At 39.2% G+C, this 26586-nt stretch overlaps 3 protein-coding genes and 1 pseudogene across 3 annotated transcripts in view; 1 reads left to right on the top strand and 3 right to left on the bottom strand.

Annotated features, from left to right (window-relative positions):
• LOC127191036 (olfactory receptor 10X1-like) lies at positions 1 to 933 on the bottom strand. The gene has a single exon (XM_051148272.1). It carries the CDS (start codon positions 931 to 933, stop codon positions 1 to 3), a length of 933 nt encoding a protein of 310 aa, XP_051004229.1.
• A 9728-nt stretch (positions 934 to 10661) lies between these two features.
• LOC127191153 (olfactory receptor 10X1-like) lies at positions 10662 to 11679 on the bottom strand (annotated as a pseudogene).
• Positions 11680 to 21343: 9664 nt separating this feature from the next.
• LOC127191035 (olfactory receptor 10Z1) lies at positions 21344 to 22285 on the top strand. The gene has a single exon (XM_051148271.1). The coding sequence runs from the start codon at positions 21344 to 21346 to the stop codon at positions 22283 to 22285; it is 942 nt and encodes a 313-aa protein (XP_051004228.1).
• A 2171-nt stretch (positions 22286 to 24456) lies between these two features.
• The window catches only part of Spta1 (spectrin alpha, erythrocytic 1), a 69627-nt gene continuing 67497 nt past the window's right edge, over positions 24457 to 26586 (bottom strand). Inside the window, exons 51-52 of the mRNA XM_051148368.1 lie at positions 25882 to 26026; positions 24457 to 24859 (exon numbers count right to left, since the gene is read on the bottom strand). Coding sequence (XP_051004325.1) covers positions 24734 to 24859; positions 25882 to 26026 — 271 coding nt within the window. The 3' untranslated portion in view covers positions 24457 to 24733. The remainder of the gene's footprint in view (positions 24860 to 25881; positions 26027 to 26586) is intronic.

Below are 26586 nucleotides of genomic sequence, written 5' to 3'. Positions count from 1 at the left end.
TCATTTTTTCAAGACTATGGTCTTTCTTGTGATCTTTCTTAAAGCATTCTTCATATCCCTGTTTCTCAGGGTGAATATGATGGGACTGAGGAAAGGGGTAATGACAGTATAAGGAACTGCCATGAGGGTGTCATCTCCCCCTGATGCTTCTGGCTTCAGATAAACAATAGATGCAAATCCAAAGTGGATGATGACCACAGTGAGGTGTGAGGCACAGGTGGAAAATGCCTTTTGTTTACCCTCAGCAGAAGGAATCTTGAGTACAGAAGAAAGGATGAACAGATAAGTCAAGAGGATGAGCAAGAATGTACTCAGCAAGCCCGACACTGACATCAGTGTTACAATGAATTCTGTGAAGTCACGGTCTATACAGGAGAGCCTCACAACTGCCCTCATATGGCAGAAGAAGTGTTGGATGAGGTTGGGTATGCAGAAAGAAACTCTGAATATCAGTGCCGTCTCTATTAGAGAAATCAAGAAGCCTCCAGCCCAAGCAGAGACCACAAATTGTCCACATGCAACATTGGTCATCAGAAGAGGGTATCTGAGGGGCTTGCAGATGGCCAGGAAGCGGTCATACCCCATCAAGGTGAGAATGATACAGTTGGTTCCACCGAGACCCAGGAAGAAGCACATCTGCAAGCCACAGCCTGGGACTGAAATGTGGCTGTCCTTGTCCAGCAGATCCACTAGCATCTTGGGGATGATAGTCAGGGTATAGCAGGTCTCAGAGAAGGAGAGAGCACCGAGGAAGAGGTACATGGGTGTGTGGAGAGATCTGTCCACCCAAGTCAAGCCCATGATGGCCAGGTTGCCTGCAAGAGTGAGCATATAGAGGCAAAAGAAGACAACAAAGAGCAAGGTCTGTACATGTGGGTAAGCAGAGAAGCCTATGAGAATGAATTCCTTCAGGATTGTTTGATTGCTTGTCATTGCTTGGGTTCCTGAAATGTGAAAGATAGAACAAATAAACCTTCAATCCTCCTAATTGTTTAATATATTCAGATGATCTACATGTGTGACTCGAACAAATCATAAGATTACAGCATACAATTAATTTACCATTCAGTTTAGTAAATGTCAATTATGTGTGTAGATGATGTGATTTTCTCATTTTGCATCATTTATCTCTTCAACTATATCTTGTAATTTATTATGTCACCACAAAGTTTATTTATTCTGGTCTTAGAAAGGTTCACTATCAATTAAGGGACCGAATATTATGTATGAGTGAGTTTTATTGAGCTTTTGGTTCCTGGGTCCCATAGGACCTCTGGAGTCCTTAGAGGTCTTTGTTTTTAGTGAGCATCCATACTTGGTGGGAAAGACTCTATTCTTAAAGAAACCACATGATTAAGTCATATATGGAACATTCATTCCTGTTTTTATAGTGCTACAACGTTCTTTTTTTGCTTCCAGGGATAAAGTCCATTAATAGTCTTAACCAAACGGGAACCCTGGAAACTACAATAATGGCTGGCAGTAGAAGATATGCCCATTGGTGTAATAGCCCATCAAGGTTGTGGGAATAGTCAATTACTTTCTAATAGGATTTAAATCCTGCTGCACAAGATGGAGCTTATGCCTGGTACCATAAAATTGTCCCCAAACTTTTGACTGGACAAGTCATAGGCCATAAGGGAGGGTCTAAAGCTATGTGGTACATATCAATCTACCTTGTGGGCACAGTGATAAACAGATCCCTAAGTCCTTGTCTTTACACACATAGGGTATAAAGTGCATCCCTGAACCCTCTGCAGAGAAGTTTCTTTTCCTCATAAACCGTTAATGCAGAGAGTGGTCAGCACAGAGAATTAGATTCTGCGGCATGCTCAGCTCTGATTGGGCATCTATTTCACACTCTTCTCAGAGGGGTTAGGAATCGCTGAAGAAGAGGGAGATATAAGGCTGTAAGAGCTGGATGTTGTAGATAATTGCAGCAAAAAAAAAAAAAAAAAAGGATTTACCAGATATAATCTTATAGTGGATGTGACTGCAAGCACAAGATTGGCAAAATGAAGCCAATCAAAAACACCAAAACAGACAAAGGAGAAACTCAATGAAGCCCCTCCTTCAATGGAGAAGCCAGGGGCTGATGGCTGTTGGGAGAGAAACGTGGTGAAGATGGAAAACATGTTATGTACATCTGTATGGAAATTCTCAAACAAAAAATTTAATAAAAAATAAAAATAAGGTTGGATGCATAAATGCTGCAATATTTATCTTTCTTAAAAGTAGAATCATTTACTTCAAAAGGGTTCTTATTGGCTGATAATGTCCTAATGATAAAATACTGCAACTGACGTTCGGATGAAGGCAACTCAGATTCATTAATGAAGCTACCTTTGGGTAAGACTTTTAACAGTGAAATGTACTCAGGGAGTCCAGGACTCGGGGAGGTGACTCAGTGCATAAAGAATTTCTGCACAGGTATGAAGGCTTAACTTCCTATTCCAGCACCCACATACGGGTTGGGCAGGCCTTGTTGCCCATCTGTTATCTCAGTACTTAGGATACAGAGACGGGGATCACAGGACAATTGTCTAGCGAGACTAATTGGAATTGACAAGCTCTTGGTTGGACAGACACCTCTTTTCAATAAACATATTGAGAGTAATGGAGGAAGACACATAGTGTCAACTTTGGATATCCACAGGGATGTACACACATGTGCCCACAGATCCATCAACATACCACACATATGCACTCATACAGCATGTGACATGCCACACATGTATTCATACACCACACAACATGCCACAAACATGTAATTATACAACATACAACATACCACACATATATATCACACACATACAACACACGACATACCATATATATACACTCATAAATCAAAACATGTTAAGTGATTGTCTTAGTTAGGTTTTCCTTTCTATGATAAAGACCATGACCAAAAAGCAACCTGGAGAGGAAAGACTTCATCTTACAGCTCACAGTCTTTCATGAAGGAAATACAGAAAAGAAGTTCAAGGCAGGAACTCAAGAAGAGACCACGGAGGAGTGCAGCTTACTAGCTTTTCCCCATCAGTTCTACATATTGAATAGCCGTATGTCCATTAAGTTAGACTGAAACTTGGTTTCCTAGTAACTTTAGGACAGGGCCTGGATAATGACTGAAAATTGTTGGGAAAATCTGAAATTATCATTTCTACTTGACTAAGATGTCCAGGTTATAAAACATTAGCGGAAGCACACCACACACACTCACACACACACACACACACACACACACACACACACACACACACTACACTCACAATCTCACACTCACATACACACACATCACACTCACACACATACATACCATACATATACACCATACACACACCCCCCACTCACACACACACACACACACCACACACTTCCCCCTTGATAATCTGAGAGGAGAGTTACATGGACATTAGAACACCCCAGGATTCTTGGGGTTCACAGTAATTAGCTGGAGGTGTAAGACTAACACATAAAAACTCTATATGTGCACTTAAAGTAGGAGGCAACTGCGATTGTGCCCATTTTCTTAATGGCAAGCTCATCACCCAAAGACAAGTGTTGTGAAGTCACCGTGTGAATTCTTCAGTAACTCTTCATTTACTTAATCTTATTTCTCCAGCTTCACAACATGATGCTTGTCTTTATAATTAATATATTCAGCTTTCCATTAGGCAGAGCTATTTTTCCTTTCTCACATGTCAACATATTTGATAAGTAGTATTTATGGAGTCCATATTTCCCCAAATTCTCCCAAATGTTTATTGATTTTTCACTTCAGTGCATAAATACGAAGAGCATAAGACAGCTGTGATCTGTGTAGGATAGCTGGGATTAATTTACTTTGGAAATAATTATATCTAAGAAGTGGCATATCTGTAGCTGGAGTCACACTGTTTTTTCTCCATTCTTTCTAATCCCCAGTGTTTTCCCCTCCAAGAATGTGACCATGAACATTCTGTCTCTGTTTCTCAAGGTGACACTTTAAGAAGAAAAGAATTCCTAATAAGTGCTGTATGGATAAGTTAAGGATCAGAAAGTGACTAATCTATAGACAATGTGTGTTGTACTTTTTTACTATTGTGAGTTTTGAATATGTAGAGTAACAGTTTTCATAGTGCCTTGCCATTGTAAGAAGAGGCATTGAAAAATAATGTAAACAATAAATAGAGATAATATATGACCCTATGGCCGCCTCCTTACAGATTATTCATTCTTTTGTCTTTATGTACAAACCTATAGACTCTATCTTATATGTTTCTTTGATTCTCCTGCCTCCTTACACCTGCTTAGCTCATTATGCACTCACTGCCAGGCATGGACAACATGCTCCAACTTTCTTGTTTTGCCCTTCCACTTTCCTTTCTTTAGTCACATTGTCTCAGGATCTTTTTATATATGACTAAGTATTTCTCTGTAGTTTTTTTTTTTTTTTTGCCTAAGGCTATATTATTGGGGATTGTATTTTAGGAAACCTGGGGCTTTGCCATGAGCTATTTGGTGTAAGCTCTGTTAAGGTTGAATCTACTGTCACTGTTCCTGATTTCAAGCATTTGCTTTCAGGTAATTGTTCCATTTACTCCATAATTAATTTCCTGTAATATTATGGGGTTTAATATTAATATCTCAGAGAAAATTAGTCCTACTAGGGTCCTTCTGTTTTTCCCTGAGACAAGGAAATGGTTCTCTCATCAGTAGAACATCTTACACGCCAAAGCTTTTATACTTTCACTTTATAGCAGCTTTAAAAGAAAGTCAATTTTAAGTATTCTAAATAAAAATGTTAAATTATTGTGTCAAAGGTGTAATAGAGCACATTCACAAAACAAGAGCTTATGTAGTTTTTGTGTCTTTAGAACAAACTCTGTGATTCCTCTATAACATAGTACATATAAGTAAATGTTATAGTTTACTTAACATGTATAGTTTCCATCCAACGCGATCAGGAGGTTGATGTTTGTAAAGCCATCCTTAATTCTGGAAGTATTTTGAGATGAAAAACAAGGCATGGCAATATGTTACTGTAACCACAGCCCCCAGGAAACTGAATCAGGGCAGTAGCATGAGTTCAAAGTCATCCTAGGCTTAACAGTGAATTCCAGGATAAATGGATAGAAAGTGCTGCAATATGAACTCCTGTCTTAATTTTTTTTTTAACTGTAGCTTGAGAGATGGCTCAGTGCTTATGAGCATTTGATGCTCTCTCATAGTTCTGTTCCTATCATCCATGTCCCACAGCTTACAAATACCTGTTACTCTTGCTTCAGCAGATCTGATGACTTCTTCTGGATTCCTTTGGGCAGGCCATGTACCCATGGAACCACCATACACACACACACACACACACACACACACACACACACACACACAGAGAGAGAGAGAGAGAGAGAGAGAGAGAGAGAGAGAGAGAGAGAGAGAGAGATGCTACATAAATCAAAACCAAATCTTAAAAATAAGTGAAAAGAAAAGAAACATTTTGGAATATTCTGCAATCTAAAGAAGGACAAATTACACACTCACAGGGGTCTTTCCTTATCTGGTCATAACTGTGTGCTGGCTTTTGCTGGGTGAATCATCGATGCCACAGTTTGGCTTCCAGACTCTCCCTCTACTGTAAGCATATTATGAATTACTATGTGATTATAGCATCCCACCTCATCTTCACCTCTCTTGTACCCATTTTACTGTGAGTTATTAATCTTTAGACACAAAATGGCATACATTTTCCAACTTTGAAGATAAATGATGAGTGAGTGATGACACATGAATTGTCATCTAATAAGAGAGAGGTGAGTAGTTTTCCTACCTTGTTGCTTCATTAGGTTACGAAGCACGTCACTGCGACTGGTAGATTCTGAAGTATATTTCTCATGGATTTTGTAGAAGCAAGTGTTGGTCCTCACTCAAAAGAAATAAACATTTAGTAATAAAACTCACTGGTCTATGGGTCTGGACTCTTACTTATATCATGATTGTTTAGCAACCTTAAGAAAGTGGCCACACCTTTTCTATTGGAATCTCTGTGGTAGGCAAGAACAGGGCTTTCCTACATTGTGCAGTTTTAATCTTTCTGTGATGCAGAGTTGTGTGATATGAGGTAAAGTGATTATGTAAGCTGGGCTCATCCCTCACCACCACACTGGGCAGAGTCTTGCTTTCTGCCACTGTGAGGTGTTGTGTACTTATTATCAAAGCTTGAGACTTCTCAGCTCTTGAGGATTGCTTGGTTCTAGTTAGGCCAGCCCGGGAGATCCCTGTTGTCTTTCATCAGGGAAGGAAGAAAACTTTCTCTCAACTTTATAATTTGCTCTCGTTAATTATAGGGCTTTGTGTAATGCATGACCTTTGAAACATTTTTGCAAATCCTTAGGGATTTGAGGTGTAAAAAAATTCATGATGCCCATTAAAAAAAAAAAACTTTCTGCTGCCTGGTAAATTTTGCTTTGGCAGGAAGCCTAAATAAAAGTTAGAACACTGATGCTCATTGAGTTCACTTTCATTGATGAGGACATTGCCTTAGAGCAAACTTTATGACAAGATTTTAAAAACACAGAATGTATTCAGCATTATCACTCATTAGTGAAATGACTGTTTAACGGTATGACTCTGCTAACTGACTATGTGGATGACTAAGGTAAATAAAAGCATCTGTACACATTTCAATCATCCATTCATCAGTTCAAGGATATCTAGCTAGCTTCCATCTTGCGATTGTGAAGAGTAGCAGTGGGCATAGCTGTTGTAGGACATCGAGCCCTTTGGGTATAAGGCAAGGAGTCAGATGAAAGCTCTATCTTTAGCTTTTTGAGAATTCATACTCATTTCCATAGTGACTGCACCATTTTAGTGCCATAAACAGTCATCAAGGGTTCAGCTTGTCCTGCATCCCCTTCAGCCCTTGTCAGTTGTTTCCCTGATCTTAGCCATTCTGGCTGGGGTACCATGAGAACTCCAAGTACTTTACGTTTGATTTCCCTTATTGCTAAGGACGTTGAACACATTTAAATACATATCTTAGCCATTTTTGTTCCTGACTTTGAGAACTTTTATCCAGGTAAGTAGCCACACACCCTCCTTTTAATTAAGCCATGTGTTTTCTTGACTTCTTTCTGTTTTGGGTTCTTTATATATTCTGGATATTAATCCTCTATTCGATATGAGGATGGTAAAGATTATATCTCACTCAGTGGGCTTCCTCTTTAGTAAACACATTGTTTCCTTTGCTGTACCGAAGGCTTGGGGCCCCAAGTTTTATTCTGGCTTTATGTCCTGAACAAATTTCAGAAGGTCACTTTCTACTAAATGTTGAAACATACCGGCCATGTTCTCCTGTCTCCCTTTCAGTATTTCAGGTTTTACCTTGAGAATTTTGATTCTTTTGGAATTGACTTCTGTATGCGGTGATAGACATGAGTCTAGTTTCATTCTTCTACATGTGGATATCCAGTTTCCCTAGCACTATTTGTTGAAGATGCTATTCTTCATCCACTGTGCATTTGCCCCTCTATTTTTCAAACACCAGATGGCTGGGATTACAGTCAGTCATACTTGGGTCTTGTGTTTTGTTTAATTGGCCTAAATATTCATTGAATACGTGTGCCATATTACTTATTTGATTACTATTGCTCTGTAATATAGATTGAAATCTAGTATGCTAGTCCCTTCAGCATTATTGTCTTGCTCTGGATTGCTGAAGTTATGCTAGGATTTTTGTTAGGCTATGGCCATATGGTGAGGTAGGAGGTCCCCTTCTGTCAGAGGTCTAAGGGAGGGGAGTAGGCCAGAAGGGGGAGGGAAGGAGGGAATGGGAAGATACGAGCAAGGGGATAACACTCAGGATGTAATTTGAATAAATTATAATAAATTAAAAATTTCAAATGTAAAAAAATTTAGTTTTTTCCTATTCTGTGAATAATGTCATATACAATTTGATTTGAATTTCTTTGAATCTGTCAATTGTTTTTGGTAAGATAATAGTTTCTCCATTATTAATTATTATTAATTATTAATACTCCATGAATAAGCATGGGAGTTTTTCATCTCCTTGTCTTTATCTCAATTTCTTTATTCAGAGGTTTAAAGTTTTCACTGTATAACTTCATCATCTACTTGGTTAGGTCCACTCTTTAATATATTTTTTGAGGCTGTTTGAACGGCAATGTTTCTACAATTTCTTTCTCAGCATTTTGTTATTGGTTTGTAGAAAGGGTACTAGTTTGTGTAAGTTGATATTGTATCCTGACACAGCTGATGAAAATGTTGATCATATTTAGAAATTTTCTGGTGGAATTTTTTGTGATCTCTTATGTAATTCCCTTTTTGTTTGCAAATAAAGATAACTTGAGTTCTTCTTTTCCAGTTTGTATCCTTTTAATTTCCTTCATTCACCTTATTGCTCTGCGTAGGGTTTCAAACACTATATAGAAAAGGAGCCCTGTCTTGCTCCATGTTTTAATAGAATTACTTCTCATTTTCTCCACTTAGATAATGTTGGCTGCTTGTCACATATATAGACTTTGTTATGCTGAAGTATGTTCCCTTCAGCCTCTAGGGCTTTTATCACAGTGCTATATTGCATCTTAAAGGTGCTTATATTGAACCTTCCTGTATCTATTAATATAATATGCTTTCTATCTTTAGGCCCGTTTGTTATTATTATGTTAATAAACTAAATATATTGAGCCATCTCCGTATTGCTTGAATAAAACCGTCTTGACTGTGGTGAGTGATCTTTCTTATATACGTGTCCATTTCATTTACAACCATTTTAAGTGAATTACGTATTTCATTTGTATGAATATTTTGCCTGCATATAAATATATTCACTACATGCAACTTGATGCTAAGTTTATTTAGTGTTGCGTCGGTGTATATGATTTTGGGGGGCAGCCCCAGCTGATACTTTTACAACACAGCTCCTGCTCCTAAGGCTCAGGGAACCTCACTGAAGAGAGAGGAGAAAGATTATACAAGCCAGAGACCAGGAAGTCTGTTGTGAGATTCTGTCTTCTAGAAATGACAGGGACACTATACCTATGGCCCCTTAGCAATACTGCTGCCTAAACAAGACCAGAAGAATGGCAACACCGATGGACTGCTAACTCAGAAAGTGAACTCTCCTGGGCTCCATGATGAGACAAAGCCCTTGCAGGTAACTGCTGAAGGAGCGGGAACTGTTTCTCTTTCACATTGTGTCTTCACCTGGCTGTCCTGATTGAGCAGTGCTGCCCTTGTAGATGGACGTTGGAAGTGATTTCACTTGTTCCACTTTGAAAGCCTGGCAGAATTTTATATTACATCTATCTGGACATAAACGTCTTCTAAAATTTAATTTGGAGGATGCTCTATTACTGTTTTATTTAAAAAGAACACTCTTGGTATTTAAACAACTTCTACAGGGTAAAGACAGCAGAGAGTCTGGCTATAGATGTGTCACAACATGACTCTTTAAACTAAGAGAGTCAGTACAAGTGGTAACCTTAATAAACTCATATGTGTGACTATTTTAACCCAGTATGTTATTTAGCTTCATAAAAATATCATACGAATTAGAGTTAAAGTTATCCCAGTAATGTATATGTACATATATGTATATACATATATATCTCACAGGCACACATACACACACACACAAACACAAACACACACACACACACACACACACACACACACACACACACCTTTCAAGGGAGTCACAGAGTTGTTTCAAAGAAAATCACTGAAGAAAAGTTTCAATAAATATTCTAGACTTCCATGTCTGAGTTTTTTGTAATATCTGTTGCTATCCTTCTGTTGTGTAAATTGCACAGTGTTTCTGTTTTGTTCTGGGATTAAAAACATTTGATGACATGTTCATCTTGCTTTTTCTTTTACACTTTATCTGCTTTGTTAAAATTATTGCAAAGTACATGTTATCAAATACCTTAGTTTCATACTTAGCCCATTAACACTTGCTTTTGAATATTCTCCCCACAGAGACTATGGAAACATGTTCCTCATATCCAACTTGTCCAAATCATAAAATATGTGATACTTCTATCTTGTTTCTTTCCATGAAAGATGTTGTGAGTATATTATTTTAGGGTAGAACTCATTGTGAGGCATCAGTCCTAAATACATTATTGTTAAAACAATTAATAATGAGGGAGGGTAAATACAACCAAAAACACATTATAAAAAACCTGGAAATTCTAAAAGAGCTAATAAGATAAAGTTAAAATGCAAAAAATATTAGTAACCAGTGGTTATTATGGTATGAATATTTAATAAATAATATTGTGTGTATGTGTGTGCATATGTATACACATTTTAACAAACAAATAGCTGTTAGTGTTTTACAATATGTCTCTCCTGTTAGAAATAGCTTTTCTCATGGCAGACCAACTTGGCACATTACAACCTTTCCAGAACTATTTAACACTTGCACCTTCTGATACTGAAAGCATCTCTCAGCACAGTGGTCATGCTGCTGCTCTCCCTTCTGCTCTTCCCTCACTTGTGAGACGATCAGAATGCCCAGAGGTTGGCAGAATCTTCCAATAGGTAGGGTTAATCTCATTGTAGTGGGAAAAAGAGAAATTGGATAATTTCATGACCATGCTTAGAAAATGCCTGGGGCAGGTGAAGCGACAGTCTCAGTCACGTGCTCCTGGATCTCACCTTTCCACAGAGGTCACAGAGAAAATGCTCCATTGACTCTCATGGGAAGTTAAACAATATATTAGAGCAGCAGCAATAGCCTCCAGGTTACATTCTAAGGCTGCTGTCTTGATCATGATCTCCCTAACAGCATTCTTCATATCCTTATTCCTGGTGCTGAATATGATGGGACTGAGAAAAGGGGTAATGACAGCATAAGGAACTGACGATATGAACCTTTCGTCTCCCACTGAGGCTTCTGGCTTCAGGGAAACAAAAGCAAAATGGATGATGACCACAGTAGGGTGTGAGGGTGTGAGGTTCAGGTGGAAAATGCCCTTGGCTTATTCTTAGCTGAAGGGATCTTGAGTACAGAAGGAAAGGTGGACACATAAATCAGGAGGATGGGAAAGAATATGCCCAGAAATCCCAACACTTACATCAGCCAAGAAGACAAGTTAGATTGTGCCCAGCAAGCCTAGCATGCACTTTAGTGTTACAGTGAATTCAGACTGCCTCACAACTGCCCTCATATGCCAGAAGTGTCTGACGAGGTTAGGTATGCGGAAAGACACCCTGAATATCAGTGCTGTCTCTGTTAGAGAAATCAAGACGCCTCCAGCCCAAGGTCATCAGAAAAGGGTATCTGAGGGGCTTGCAGATGGCCAGGAAGCGGTCATACCCCATCAAGGTGAGAATGATACAGTTGGTTCCACCGAGACCCAGGAAGAAGCACATCTGCAAGCCACAGCCTGGGACTGAAATGCGGCTGTCCTTGTCCAGCAGATCCACCAGCATCTTGGGGATGATAGTCAGGGTATAGCAGGTCTCAGAGAAGGAGAGAGCACCAAGGAAGAGGTACATGGGTGTGTGGAGAGATCTGTCCACCCAAGTCAAGCCCATGATGGCCAGGTTGCCTGCAAGAGTGAGCATATAGAGGCAAAAGAAGACAACAAAGAGCAAGGTCTGTACATGTGGGTAAGCAGAGAAGCCTATGAGAATGAATTCCTTCAGGATTGTTTGGTTGATTGTCATTGCTTCGGTTCCTGAAATGTGAAGGAATCCACCCTTTCTAATTCAGATGATCTGCATGTGTGAATAGGACAAATCATAAGATAATATACAATCAATTTTCCATTCAGTTTAGCAAAACTCATCCATGCATGTAGATGATGTGCTTTCCTAATTATGCATTTGTATCTTCAGGAACCCATTATTAATGATATGATGTCCAGAGGGATCATTCTGGCCTATTTAAAATATTTTATTGGTTTGTAATTTAATATTGGTGAAATCCTCCAATTGGCATTCAGAAGAGAGAGACTCAGATACAGTAGCTGAACTATATTTGGATAAGAGACTCTCATTTGCAGACTGAGGAAATTACTCAGTGGATAGCACATTTGCTGAGCAAGTATGAAGACTGTAGTTCAAAATAAAATAAATAAAAGTTGGGCAAGCCTCGTTCCCAGCATTGAAGATGTAGAAGCAGAATACCTGGGGCAAGTGGATGTCCAGGTACTTGGAACTGTCAATCTCTGACTCCAGCAGAGACTGTGCCTCAGTGAATGACCTGGAGAATGACTCGATGTCAGCTTTAGAGCTTCATGTGTGTACACACATATGAATATATATATATATATATACACACATACATGTGTGTGTATATGTGTGTGTGTGTGTGTGAAAACACACACACACACATAAACATGAACACCATAATATAGAATAAAAGAACATGAAGAGGGTAAAAGGACAGAGTTAAGTCTAACAGAAACACATTTAAATAATAAATAGCCTGTAAATATTTACAAAGTAAAGACAGCGGTTTCTGAATAATGTAAGACTGCACATGTGCCATGGCTTGTAGCTGTAGGAGAAACCTGAAGTCATCTTTTCTTCTTGAAGAAGACATCTAGGTCCTAAATCGTTAAAGAAACGATTTAAAAGTTGCTTTGTTTTAGGTACACTGATAAGAAGGAAGCATGGAAGGCAAAATATCCCAAAATTTAATTGGAAAATAGTTATCACATAGCAACTCAGCCTGAAAATGGGATTTATATGTTTATCAGTGTCTCATCCTGAAGGTTCTGGATACATCACAGAAGAGGAGGCAGAAAGAATGCAAGACCTGGATGATGGGAAGAATTTCTGCCTTACAGTCACTTGCTGAACAAGTATGAGGACTGTACATCAAAGATCAGTACCAAAATAAGAGCTGAGCAAGCCTGTTTCCCAGCACTGAAGACGCAGAGATAGAATATATGGTAACCATAGTCACAATCCCATATCTGCACAAGATCAAGCCAGCTCAATTCCCAGCATAGATCAGCTCCAGACTTGATTACATTCTGATTATTCATTGTCAGTTAATAGTTTAAGGAAGAAGGAAAAAAATACATCTTTATAGAATATTTGGTCACTGGGACTTTCCCCATACTCCAGAGAGAACATGGGTATCTCTAACTGGATTTAGTGGACTATCAAAAAAGAAGGATGGATCAATATGCACAATTCTATATCAATGAATTAAAAATAACCTTATTTGTGAGTAACAATTAAGGCCTTGAGTTGAGGATTAGATTTAATAATCTACCTTTTTTATTTTGATACATTGATATATAATTTACATCTTCACATACATTATGTATACACACACATATACATATGTGTATATATATATATATTTCTACTCTAATATGAGATAGTATACCCATACAACTCAATTATAATACAAGGTTTACTTTCAATACCTTCAAAGTTGTGCTGCAGGCTATTTAGGATAATTAAGTAATACAAGCTAATTATAAGTTGAACAAATCATGGTCATGCCAAATACTAGTCTAATTTTATCACATGAATATATATCCTATGTCTAACTGGTAGATATGACTCTATAGATACATAAGGTAAAATAGTTTAAAAGCCTCAGAGACCTACAGAATGTGGCATTTAAAGATTTTTTTTATTCTAAAGATTCTTTGACAAGATAAGTTAACTCCTAGCAACATGCCAGCCTACCTCAAAGATGATGAACATCAAAAAACCTCCTTATGGAGATGGCTTCAAATGTGGCAAACAAGCCACTAGGCAAAATGTCCTTGTTTCTGCCACAGACAGAATTCTCACTAAAAAGGGCAAGCTTGGATGCAGGCAGAGTCAATGGCCAAGCTCTGCCAAGACAGGGTAAGCAAATCCTCAACAGCTCCTGCCTTGCAAATGCCTGTCAGATATATCGGGCTAGAAGGCTGAAGATGATGCTCCAATGTTATAGAGAGTGTTGGGTGACTGTTCAGGCAGTAAACTGTGTCAGTCATTTTTCCATTTTAGAAGCTGCTAACCTGTGCTTCCGGTCCACTTAGGTATTTAAGTTTTATTCCTTCTCAAGTCTCTGATGGGGCTGTAAGCCAGATAGTTTAGTCTTACAATTAAGCTTAGTTGGTTAGGGGTTAAGATGTTTTAAGATTTAGATAGATGTTTTAAGTTAATAGAGATGAGCTATGATAGATATTGATTTTCATTCAGAAATTTAGACTCAACAAGATAGGAAAGATGTTTACTTCAAGTTTGCCAAATACAAATAACCAAGTCTCTATCAATGTAAAACTTATATAATTCCTGATTGTCTCATGGTTATTCCTGCTATATTAGTTTATTTCATTTATGTGTAATAATATAAATGTATATATTAAAAATAAACATAATAAAAAATGAGAAAAAAGGAAAGATGGAAGACAGTGTTGGGAATCTATTTGTGAGGGGTTAGAATGTAAGAATTATACTTCATTGCAGACATAAATGCAATTTTCAAAAAAAATGAGAAAAGAATTAAAAAAGAACACTCCAGGATTCTTAGGACTAATAATGCTTGGAACATCTGGTGATATTGTCAGACTCAATATGTAAGCCTAACGCAGGCGGTAATGAGATTGTGCTCATTTCCTGAATGCTCAGCTCATCATTTAAAAAGAGGCAAATGCTGTGAAATCACCACATCAATCTGATCTGTTTAATCTCATCCACTTCTGACTTCCACAACATGATGCCTGCTTTATAATTAATATATTCAATTTTCTACTATACAGAGCTATTTTTCCTGTTTCATAAGTCAACATATTTGATAAGTAGCATTTATGGAGTCTACATTTCCCTAAATTCTCTCAAATGTTTATTGATTTTTCACTTCACTGCACAAATATGAAGTGCATAAGACAGCTTTGATCTGTGAGATTAACTTATATCATATCTAGGAAGTGGCATATTTGTAACTGAAACCACACTGTTTTGTCACTAACTCCCTGTCTTCTCCACTCCCTGGTGCTGTCCCTTTAAATAATGTGACTGTAATCATTATTTCTGTATTTCTTAAGATGATACTGCAGAAGACTTTAAGAAGACAACAATTCCCAATAAGTGTTCTGTGGATAATTTATAGACAATGCCTGTTTTACCCTTTCAATATTGTGAGTTTTGAACATTTAAATTAACAGTTTCCATAGTGCTTAGTTTTAGTCCAGGCTAAATTAAACTTCTTATGGAAGAATCTGTCTTGCCGCTGTCAGAAGTGGAAAATAAAGATAATATAAACATGCAAGTGGCCCGAGAGATAATATATAACCCTATGGACTCCAGCTTGAATGTTTCTTTGGTTTTTTTTTTTTTTTTTGTCTTCTTACACCTGCTTCAATCATTCTTTTCCTGCCATGCATGAACAACATGGTCTAATTTTCCTTCTTTTCTCATTTGTTTTCCCTTTCTTAGATTGTCTTGGTACCTTCTTATCTGTGAATAATTATATTCAGTTAGAAGGCAGGAGGTTTCTGTTCTCTTAATATATATACTACAGAGGGTTGTATTTTAAGAAACCCTGGTCTTCCTCATGAGTCTTTAAGTACTAGCCTCCTTAGTGTCTGTGTAAATTGTAAGTTTTTCGAGTCTCAAAATTTGCTTACCCAGTATTAGATCATTTACCCCTACCATCACTTAGATCCTCAAAGGACTCTTCTGTTATTCTTTATCATTCAAACACACACTGATGGGAGTCAGTAGACTGAATTGCCAGCCAGCAAATATGCATGGATTGACCTAGGCTCTCTGCAAATATATTACAATTGTGTAGCTTGGCTCTCAGGTGGAACTCTTAGCAGTGTGAGTGGAGCTGTCCCTGACTCTGTTACTTACCTTTGGGACCATTTCCCCTAATGGAGCTGCCTACTCTAGCCTCAGTAGGAGAAGATGTGCCCAGTCTTACCACAACTGAATAAGCCAAGGCTGGTTGATATCCATGGGAAGCTTCCTCTTTTCTGAAGAGGAAAAGAGAACGAATGGATGTGGGGTCAGGTTGGGGATAGAACTGGGAGGAGAAGGGAGAGGGCAAACTGTGGTTGGGATGTAAAGCAAATTAACTAATTAATTAAAAACAACAGAGGTCTAAGTGTCTATCAAACTCTTACTTTTATCCCTGATTGTTTCATGACCTTAAGAAAGTTGCTGCAAACTATACTATAAAGCAATAGTAATTAAAACAGCATGATACTGGCACAGCAACAGGCTAGTTGATCAGTGGAATCAAATTGAAGACCCAGATATGAATCCACACACATATGGTCACTTGATTTTTGACAAAAAAGCCAAATCCATTCAATGGAAAAAGGATAGCATCTTCAACAAATGGTGCTGGTCTAACTGGATGTCTATGTGTAAAAAAATGCAACTGGACCCATATTTGTCACCTTGTACAAAACTCAAATCCAAGTGGATTAAAGACCTCAACATAAAACTAGAGACACTAAGTCACATAGAAGAAAAAGTGGGGAAGAGCCTGGAACATATTGGCACAGGAGACAACTTCCTGAACACAACACCAACAGCCCAGGCCTTAATGTCAACCATTAATAAATGGGACCTCATGAGGCTGAGAAGCTTCTCTAAGGCAGGAGACACTGTCAAGAGAACAAAGCAACAGCCTACAGACTGGGAAAAGATCTTCACCAACCCTACATCTGACAAAGGCCTAATATCCAAAATATATAAAGAACTCAAGAAATTAAACACCACCAAACCAAATAACCCAATTGAGAAATGGGGCTTGGAACTAAACAGAGAATTCTCAACAGAGGAATATCAAATGGCTGAGAAACACTTAAAGAAATGCTCAACCTCCTTAGTCATCAGGGAAATGCAAATTAAAACAACTCTGAGATTCCGTCTTATACCCATCAGAATGGCTAAGATCAAAAATTCAAGTGACATCACATGCTGGCAAGGATGTGGGGAGAGAGGAACACTCCTTCATTGCTGGTGGGAATGCAAACTAGTCCAGCCACTTTGGAAATCTATCTGGTGCTATCTCAGAAAACTGGGAATAGGGCTTCCTCAAGACCCAGCTATTCCACTCTTTGGAATATACCCAGAAGATGCTCCAGCATACAACAACAAAATTTGCTCAACCATGTTCATAGCAGCCTTATTCATAATAGCCAGAACATGGAAACAGCCTAAGTGTTCATCAGTAGAAGAATAGATAAAGAAACTGTGGTACATATACACTATGGAATACTACTCAGCAATTAAAAACAAGGAATTCCCGAAATTTGTGAATAAATGGATTGAGCTAGAAATGATCATAATGAGTGAGTTAACCCAGAAGCAGAAAGACTCAAATGGTATATACTCACTTGTATCTGCATACTAGCCCAAGGGGCATGTCCCACGAAAGCCTTCACTTACCAGGAAACTGGGACAGAGGAGAGGACATCCTATTGGGACTCTAGATGAGAGAAGCATGGGAGAATAGCAAAGTAGAAGGATCCAGAGGGTCCTAGAAACCTACAAGTAGAACATTATGATAAGCAGATTTGGGCCCAGGGGTCTCGCTCAAACTAAGGCACCAGCCAAGGACAATACAGGTGATAAACTTTAAACCCCTACCCAGATCTAGCCAATGGGCAGAACATTCTCCACAGTTGAATGGAGAGTGGGGTATGACTTTCACATGTACTCTGGTGCCTCATATTTGACCATGTCCCCTGGAGGGGGAGACCTGGTGGCACTCAGAGGAAGGATAGCAGGCTACCAAGAAGAGACTTGATACCCTATGAGCATATACAGGGGGAGAAAATCCCCCTCAGGAACAGTCATAGGGGAAAGGAAAAAGGGGAAAGTGTGAGGGAGGGAAGAATGGGAGGATACAAGGGATGGGATAACCATTGAGATGTAACAAGAATAAATTAATGAAAATTAAAAAAAAATGTTGCTGCAGTTGGCAAGGACAGAGTTTTCCTAGTTTACACAGGTTTAATCTTCCTGTGGCTCGTGAGTTGTGTGATATGAGGTTAAGTGATTAAGTAGGCTGGGCTCATCCGTCACCACCATTAATAGACAGCAAGCAGAGCCTTGCTTTCTGCCACTGCGAGATATCGTGTGATTATTATCAAAGGTTGAGGGTCCTCAGCTCTTGAGGTTTGTGTGGCTCTGGTCAGGACAGCCCACACAATACCTGTTGTCTCTTCTCCTCAACTTTATAGCTTGCTCTCATTAGTTATGGGATTTTGTGTAATGTGCCACCTTTGAAACATTTCTGCAAATCCTCAGGGATTGCTCTGCGTGGAGTTCATAACACCCACAAGTGAAGTATTCTGCTGCTCAGGAAGTTTTGTCTTGCAGGATGCCTGAACGGAAACTGCGACCCCAGTGCACACGGAGTTTCTTTCTTTTTGTTTGTTTTTGGTTGTTGGAGACAAGGTTTCTTTGTGTAACCTTGGCTATCCTGGACTCACTTTGTAGACCAAGCTGGCCTTGAACTCACAGAGGTCTACCTGACTCTGCCTCCCAAAGTGCTCTGACACAGATACTGTTTGGAATATATCTTTATCGAGCCCCATCCCTGTGACTTCTTATTTAAATTTTGTCCCCAGGGTACAGTGGCCATCCTCATTGGGCCTGTATTAGAGAGCTGTAGCAAAAATCTTGCTATTTCAATTCAGAGGAAAATCTCTCACGTTTAGTGTCTGATCACCTCCAACATCTGATTAAATGTATCTGCCCTTGTCTCCTAGGTGATGTCTGACTATCCCAGCCTGAGTTCAGCAAGCATCCTATTAGCTCAGTCTAGCAAGAATTCTTTTTGACCCATCATATGTTTCAGCAATTTCTCATCCACAGAATCTCCTCTTTTATATGCTTTGTAAAAAGTTGCACATTTTAAGTAGATTGTTTTCTTTCTTGATGTTTTGTTTTGAGTGTGTTGTATATTCTAGACACTAAGTAAATATTTTTCCTTTGTGTAGGCTGCCTCTTCTCTTGACTAATTGTGTCTTTTGCTATACAAAACCCTTCTCCTTTTCTGAAGTCCCATTTATACACTGCTGGTCTTTATGTCTGTGCTAGCAGCATCTGTTCAGAAAGTCCTGTCCTGTGTCAGTGAGTTCAAGCCTACCCCCTACTTTTTCCTCTATAAGATCAGGGTATTAGGTGTTATGTTGAGGTCATTAAATCATTTGAAGTTGAGTTTAATGCAAGATAAGAGACAAAGATCTACTTCCTTGCTCTTGCTACTGTGTTACCAGTTGTCTTTCTTATAATATCATATTTTAGGCAATGCCTTTAAGTTTTCCTTAGGTATCTCTCTCAAAATAGATAACATTAGTAATCCTTAACTATCATACTAAGTCTATAAAGTGAATTTGAACATTTTATCCCTGTTCACAATTTAACGCACAAAATAAAATTTAATCGTTATGCTACCAGGTATTATTATATTTTTCCATTGTATTAGATAGGGCTGTATACAACAGGTACACACCCTGAAGAAATATGTATTTTGAAAATGCCAGTCATATGCAACGATTAACCTTTCCTGACTTTGGGGACTGTGGGAATTCCATGTTATCCAAAGGGTGGGAAGTGGATGCAAATCTGGATACAGACATTTCTGCCATGTAGAACAAAAAAGATGAATAGAGATGATGTTACTTTTTAAAAGAGGTACATTGCACAAGGGAGTGGTGAGGAAAGAGGAATATACTGACCCTCAGCAAGTCAGGAACTTCTTCACTATGGCTTTGAGACTGGACACACTATGAAAATCATTGTAGCAAAATCCTAGGTCTACAGTAGGAATACATGAGTTTCACTTTTCTTATAAGCATATTGTGTAAAGTATACATTTAATCTGTGAATTTGTAAACATGAACCCCAACTTATGGAATCTTGGATGTGTCATTTCAACTGGACTGTATTCAGTTTCCTCATCCAGAAAATGTAATTTTACCTTATCTTCCTTGATTTCAAGTTTTAAAATAGGTTTAGTGTGTGGAAATAATGTATTTACTGTATACGAGATACACAAAGGATTGTGGCTTGACTCATGATCTTGGTTTCTCTTTGTTCCCTTCCCTGCTTTCCCCAGAAGGATACTCCCAACTGATGATCATAAGAACCGTAATTAGATATGTTTCCTGAAACAGCACCCACTGGGGCAGCAGCATCCTCTGAGAGAGGAGCTCTTTGGAGAGAAGCAGGTACAGTTCACCCACCATTTGGGGATGAAGCAGAGGAAGCAAGCTTCCTGATATCCTGTGGATCCATCACTCTGTCCAGAACAGGAGCTTCTGAGATGGACCTCAAGTCTTATTCCTGCAGAACAGTCTTCTGAGAGCTGCCCATGGCATGGCTGTCAAAAACCAGGACTCTACCTCAGGGTGATCCTCTTAGTGTGAGTGAAGACTCTCCTTTTCTTCCACAACGCTGCCTGATCTCACTCATGCTGTGGTTCACATCAAATCCAGGGCTGAGAAACGTGGTGATATTTTATGGCTGATCACTGGGCTGACGGATGTGTGATGCACAGTCTTTGATGTACTCCATTCTTCCTCCAGCGTTCAGCACAGTGGTAACATGAAAAACAAGCCTGCTCCACTCAGCCTAAGGCGTTTGGGAAGGATTGGATGGCTTGGAAGGTGATTGCATAGATATGATCAAATTATGTTGAACAAGGTACTTAATCTACACTTGTTAAGTTTAATTGTCCCACAGTGTTGTAAGAGAGTAATCATTGTGTGAAGAAGCAATGCTAGATTATAACACACACACACACACACACACACACACACACACAAAACTGTTGTCTAGTTCTGCTTCTGTTTGACTTCAAAAAACTTACCTATCTTGGCCTTTATTGTTTAATCTACAAAACATACACAAATCTTTTCACCTCTATTTTACATTTCTATCAGCAATGTACTCAAATGTATATTCTTAGGTATAAAACCAGGATGCATTCGTTTTCAAATTTGCATATATGTGAATATATGTGCATTTGTTACATAAAATTACAGCATACTTGCAGTACTGTAATTAACAGAAGATGTGTAACACATAGTTTTAGTGCGTGATATATGTAGAATCATATGTGACTGTATTTGCCTACATGTACATATGCATACAGGAGTTTATGTTCATTTGAATTTAATGATTGGCTTCTATAACGTACATGAATGTTAGGGTGAACCTATACATGCTTGTGCCAGATGTAGCACATAGTTTTCTAAAGTGTGATTACAGTCTAAATCAGACATTCTTTTGTGTGTGTTCCAACAGGCACAAAGAGGAGAGAATCCATGTCACCTGTATTTAGAGAGCCTGGACATTATTGCCCTGGTGGAAGAAGTCAGCGGAATCACCAGGACTGTCATTCAGAATGGTACAGAGTAATGCCACCAGCTGGAAGGGCTTTGTCTTTCTGGGCTTCTCTAGCTTTGGGGAGCTGCAGCTTCTGCTGTTTGCCTTGTTCCTGACTTTGTACCTCGTCACCATCACCAGTAATGTCTTCATCATCATAGTGATCAGGCTGGATAGCCATCTGCACACACCCATGTACCTCTTCCTTTCCTTCCTATCCTTCTCTGAGACCTGTTACACATTGGGAATCATTCCGAGGATGCTCTCTGGCCTGGTTATGGGGGGACAGGCTATCTCCTTTCTGGGATGTGCTACCCAAATGTTTTTCTCTGCTTCATGGGCTTGCACCAACTGCTTCCTCCTGTCTGTCATGGGCTTTGACAGATATGTGGCCATCTGTGCCCCACTTCACTACGCCAGCCGTATGAATCCCACCCTCTGTGCCCAGCTAGTTGGCACCTCCTTCCTGAGTGGGTATCTTTTTGGACTGGGAATGACACTAGTCATTTTTCGCCTCTCATTCTGCAGCTCCCATGAGATCCAGCACTTTTTCTGTGACACGCCCCCAGTGCTAAGCCTCGCTTGTGGGGATACAAGGCTAAGTGAACTGGGAATCCTCATCCTCAGTCTGCTGGTCCTCTTGGTCTCTTTCTTCTTAATTACTGTCTCCTATGCCTACATTCTGGCAGCAATACTGAGAATCCCTTCTGCGGAGGGGCGGAGGAAAGCTTTCTCTACATGCGCGTCCCATCTCACGGTGGTTGTTATTCATTATGGCTGTGCCTCCTTCATGTACTTGAGGCCCAAAGCTAGCTACTCCCTTGAGAGGGATCAGCTTATTGCAGTCACCTACACTGTGGCAACCCCTCTCCTCAATCCTATTGTTTATAGTCTAAGGAATCGGGCTGTGCAATCAGCTCTGAGAAATGCTTTCCAAGGGAGATTACTTGGTAAAGGATGATGGCTAGTCCAAAGACACTCTCTTTTATATAAGCAGGGTCCTAGCCCAGGTTCAATCCAATGAATCAGATATTCCAATATCTTGGCAAAACTGCTGTGCTGAAAGCTCACATCCTTTGCCTTTCCTCCCAGCATGCTTGGAAGGATAAGATAGGATTTCCTGCTCTATTTGTTGTGTTCAATACACTGTGATTCCAATTTTTAATATTCACCTTCAGTCTCATAGATGCCACTCCCAGTTACCAAAACTCACCAAGAAGTAGGAGTTTTCTTAATTTGTTAAGATCACTATACATTTTTCCAGTTGAGCCGAACAAGAGTTCCAGGCTAGGATGTCAGGATCCGAGGGGTATTGTAGAGAATTCTGAGATTATTATACAATGGGAATATTTGACCGAGAATGTTCTTCTAAGGTCTGAAACTCAGCATGCGGTCCTGGGGATGCAGGGCAGGCAGAAGTCCTGCTGTGGCATCTGCTCCTCACTGCTCAACCTAGCTGTTATCTCTCTGAGCTTGGTGTAGAACTTTTTACTTTGCTTGATCCTTCCACCTCCAGTGTTTCATACATCTCCCTGAGTGTTGCTGGGGATAAATAAAAGAGAATTCCCACAGCACCCTGGCAGGAGTGTGAACACAAGCTCGTCAACTAACTAGCTGTGCTAAGCTGGGCAAGTCACTTCACTTTTCACACCCCCAATGTCCTCATTGGTAAAATAGTTATCATCTCATACTTTTGTGCTGGTGACTAAGCATTATATATATATATATATATATATATATATATATATATATATATATATATATATACACATATATATATATTATCAATATACTTGAGATGTAGTCATTTTCTGATCAGTGTCACCTGCTACTTCTAATAATATACAGAGAGCAACGTTGGCTTTTAGTTAAGTTAGAACATGACCATGCTCCTAAAGAATGGGTGGAACATTTCCTGAACTGACTGGGACCTTCAGAGATGATAGCAGAATGGCAGAAGCTGGGCAGTATGGCTGAAGCTTGTCATCGATTGAATACCTCATTTCAGATATGGTACTTTTGCCAAGTGAGAGACAGGGCACGGTAGTACATGGAGTAGAGAGACACCTGTGGACTGATTTAGAAAGATTAACCCATGACGGGGAGAATGGGGAGTTTCAGCAGAGAAAATAGGAACCAAGAACACGAGGCATCGCAGCCACCGAGCATCCTAGACTGAAGAAAACAGGAGGCTTTGAAAAGCTAAGCTCCAGACCAGACATATCAAAGAGATGGAAGTATGAGGGACCTGAGAAATGAGTGGAGGCTGGCATGGAAAATTTAAGACAGTTTAAAATCAGCCCTTACTGATTTTTGATGGTCTGTTATGTCATAAACTCCAAATAGTAAAGATTTTAGTTATATATAGCTAACTTAACTATTGGTAAACAAGCACTTTCATGGTATGCTATGATTGCTATATCCTACTGTAGCTAATGGCTTAAGGCAAATGCCATTAAATGCTTACATATTATTTTCAAATATTTTTATTTGTAATCAAAATTATTTTTAACAAAAAAATAAATAAAAATTATTTTAACTGTTTCTTGTGATAGGTTTTCTTTCCCCCAAAGATTGAAGAGGAGTTAGTTTCTACTCAAGTGAAAGAATTGAGACTTAAGATGATAATTAGAGGGCAATATTCATGTGCCAAGGACTATCTGTGTGAAGTGCTAAGTTTGACACAAGGCACCAGAGTTATCAAAGAAACATACTTGTCTGGAAAATACCTAGATATAGTACAATATCCTTTTGGATTTTCCTTCAATTAATACATTCTGAAAAACTTTACCGATTCTTAAGAAAAGACAGAAATGTGTAAGTGCATAAAGCATCATCTATATCATATTAAAATGTAGGCAAGTATTCAGGGATGTAATGAATATGGGGGACCCTAATAGCTCAGAATTGTATTGTTCTGAGAGTAGATATATCCATTCTAATAGTGAAATACCAAAACAGGACAAGAGGAAAACAAGTTTTTATATTATCTTTATGTAGTTCTGCTTCATGGAATAAGATTAAATGACAAACACTTTTATTTTCAAACTGTAAGAATTTGATTACACTCAAAAGCAAAAAACAAACTGGATATCATCTTGAATTTTATTTACCTTCTCCATTACTGTCCTTCTTCATGGTGCAATTAACTGCTTGTATTTAGTAATAACGTGGCTCCCAAAAGACAGAAGCACAATTTTAGTTAAATTTCCCTTAAAAATACTTATTTTATAATCAGAATGCAGCAAAATCCTAAAGATGTGCAGAACACACACACACACACACACACACACACACACACACACACACACACGGCATCATTTTTTCTTTTTCCACACTTGCTTGTGCCTCTTATCTCCAACACTTCCTGCCACACTATGATCTTCTGTGATGCACAAGAGTCTGCTTATCAGTTGCCAAAGAATGAATTTGTGAAGCCGACATAGTCGTAGCCAGCAGGTTGGCTCCGCCCCCGTGGGTCCATATACTGCTGCATGTGTATGGTACAGAATGAGACTTGTTCTGGGGTTAGAGCCTGAGAGGAAGGAAAAGAGAAAGACACAGTTAGAGAAAACCAACAACAGTGGTTTCTGTGGGTCTCCTTATCTGTCCCAAACACAGGAGACGGAGAACCCTCAGGAGAAGCAGCCTTGTCCCTGACACTCTGTTTCTCAGAACTTTATTACTTCCAATGAATAAAAAAAAGTCAAAATTCTACCTGAGTCTTTTTCACATTCTCTTCATTACAAATTTTTGAGAAAAACCAAACCAAAACAAGTACACAACATACTCTGTTTCACTATGGTATTTCACACATAATTTGGTTTTGTTGACCTCTCCATCCCCCATTTTTCACCACCTTCCTTGCTGTCCTGTGCCCTTCCATCCTCAGCAGTGCTCTACTCATTTTATATGTCACGTGTGTTCTGTTATTTCCCACTTCTACTTCAAACCCTCTTTTTCACTCCTGTGGTTCTCTTTCTAGTTTCTCATATCCACCTATGTACATGCATACAAATATTACTATCTAGGGTCCGAACCTGAGACTGAATATGTAGCATTTGGCTTTCTGAGTCCCAGTTACCTCACTTAATACAATAATTTCTATTTTCACCAAATTTTTCTCAAGTTTCATGTGTTACCTTATGGCCCAATAAAATACCGATGTGTACACACACACACGCACGCACGCACGCACGCACGCACGCACACACACACACACACACACATTTTTATTATTCAACAGATGGTAGATATCCAGAAGTTATCTCTTTCTATTTTCTAAATTTAGTTAATTAAGTAGAAATGACAATAAATTACTTAAAAATTGAGCTACAGGTTATGAACTGACTGTAAAAGCCAGTGGAAAACCACAAGAGGTTTATGAGTCGGAGTGAGACAAATCATTTAACTGAAATGAGTGATATTATGGGAAAGAGGGGGTCTTAGGCAATAGAGTGGGCATATGGGTAGGAGCTTCTGGGGGAAGCAGCCAAGACTAAGATGACCGGAGCCAAGGTCACGGTGTCAGCACAGGAGCAACAATGGGAATCTCACCTGTTTCATGTCCTCCTTGGTAATATAGGCCTTGCCCTCTGCCAGGGCTTGGAAGCCACTCTCTATATCATCACTGGACTTGATGTTCTCTGACTCCTTGTCAATCAGGAATGATGTGTAGTCCTCCAGTGAGACATAGCCTTTCCTGTCGGGGAAACAGCAGGAGCTGTGTAGCCCTCCCTGTGCAGCATCTCAGGGGCAGAGGGAAACCAGGTCCTCCATAGCTCCCTCTCAAGTAGGCTCTCTGACACTTGGGCTCTGCCTTCTATTCTGACCCCACCACCATCTTATAGACACATACTCAGTCTCCTAGACTGGGGATGCGTCCCCTGTGTCATCATCTATATTTCTTTGGAACTTTCCATGAGTGCTAGTGCCCAAATAATGATCCTTTGTCTTCCTCCATCTTTGGAATACGACAATAACTGGAGATGTGCATTGCTGTGCTATACCTACCACAAGTAAACAAGGTCCCACTAATAACCGTGGCTATTGAATTACTACCTTCTTCTTAAGAGCCCACAGACATGAGTAGATTCTTCTTTCAAGTTCCTCCCTCAGATACAAACTTAAATTCACAGAAGAAACAATGTCCAGTTGAGAAAACTTTGGAGCTTAAGACTACGTTAGGGTCAGTGACAATCTCAAACAAACAAACAAACAAACAAACAAACACAAAGCGTCTCTCCCAAAACATAGAACTTC

The sequence above is a fragment of the Acomys russatus genome, chromosome 6 (assembly GCF_903995435.1).
Source record: "Acomys russatus chromosome 6, mAcoRus1.1, whole genome shotgun sequence".
In the NCBI taxonomy this organism is placed as follows: Eukaryota; Metazoa; Chordata; class Mammalia; order Rodentia; family Muridae; genus Acomys; species Acomys russatus.
This window is presented reverse-complemented; position numbering and strand designations above follow the sequence as displayed.

What these genes read in the sequence shown, in the direction of transcription:
- LOC127191036 (XM_051148272.1), bottom strand. Translation starts at nt 933, where the DNA reads ATGACAAGCAATCAAACAATCCTGAAGGAATTCATTCTCATAGGCTTC.
- LOC127191035 (XM_051148271.1), top strand. Translation starts at nt 21,344, where the DNA reads ATGGTACAGAGTAATGCCACCAGCTGGAAGGGCTTTGTCTTTCTGGGC.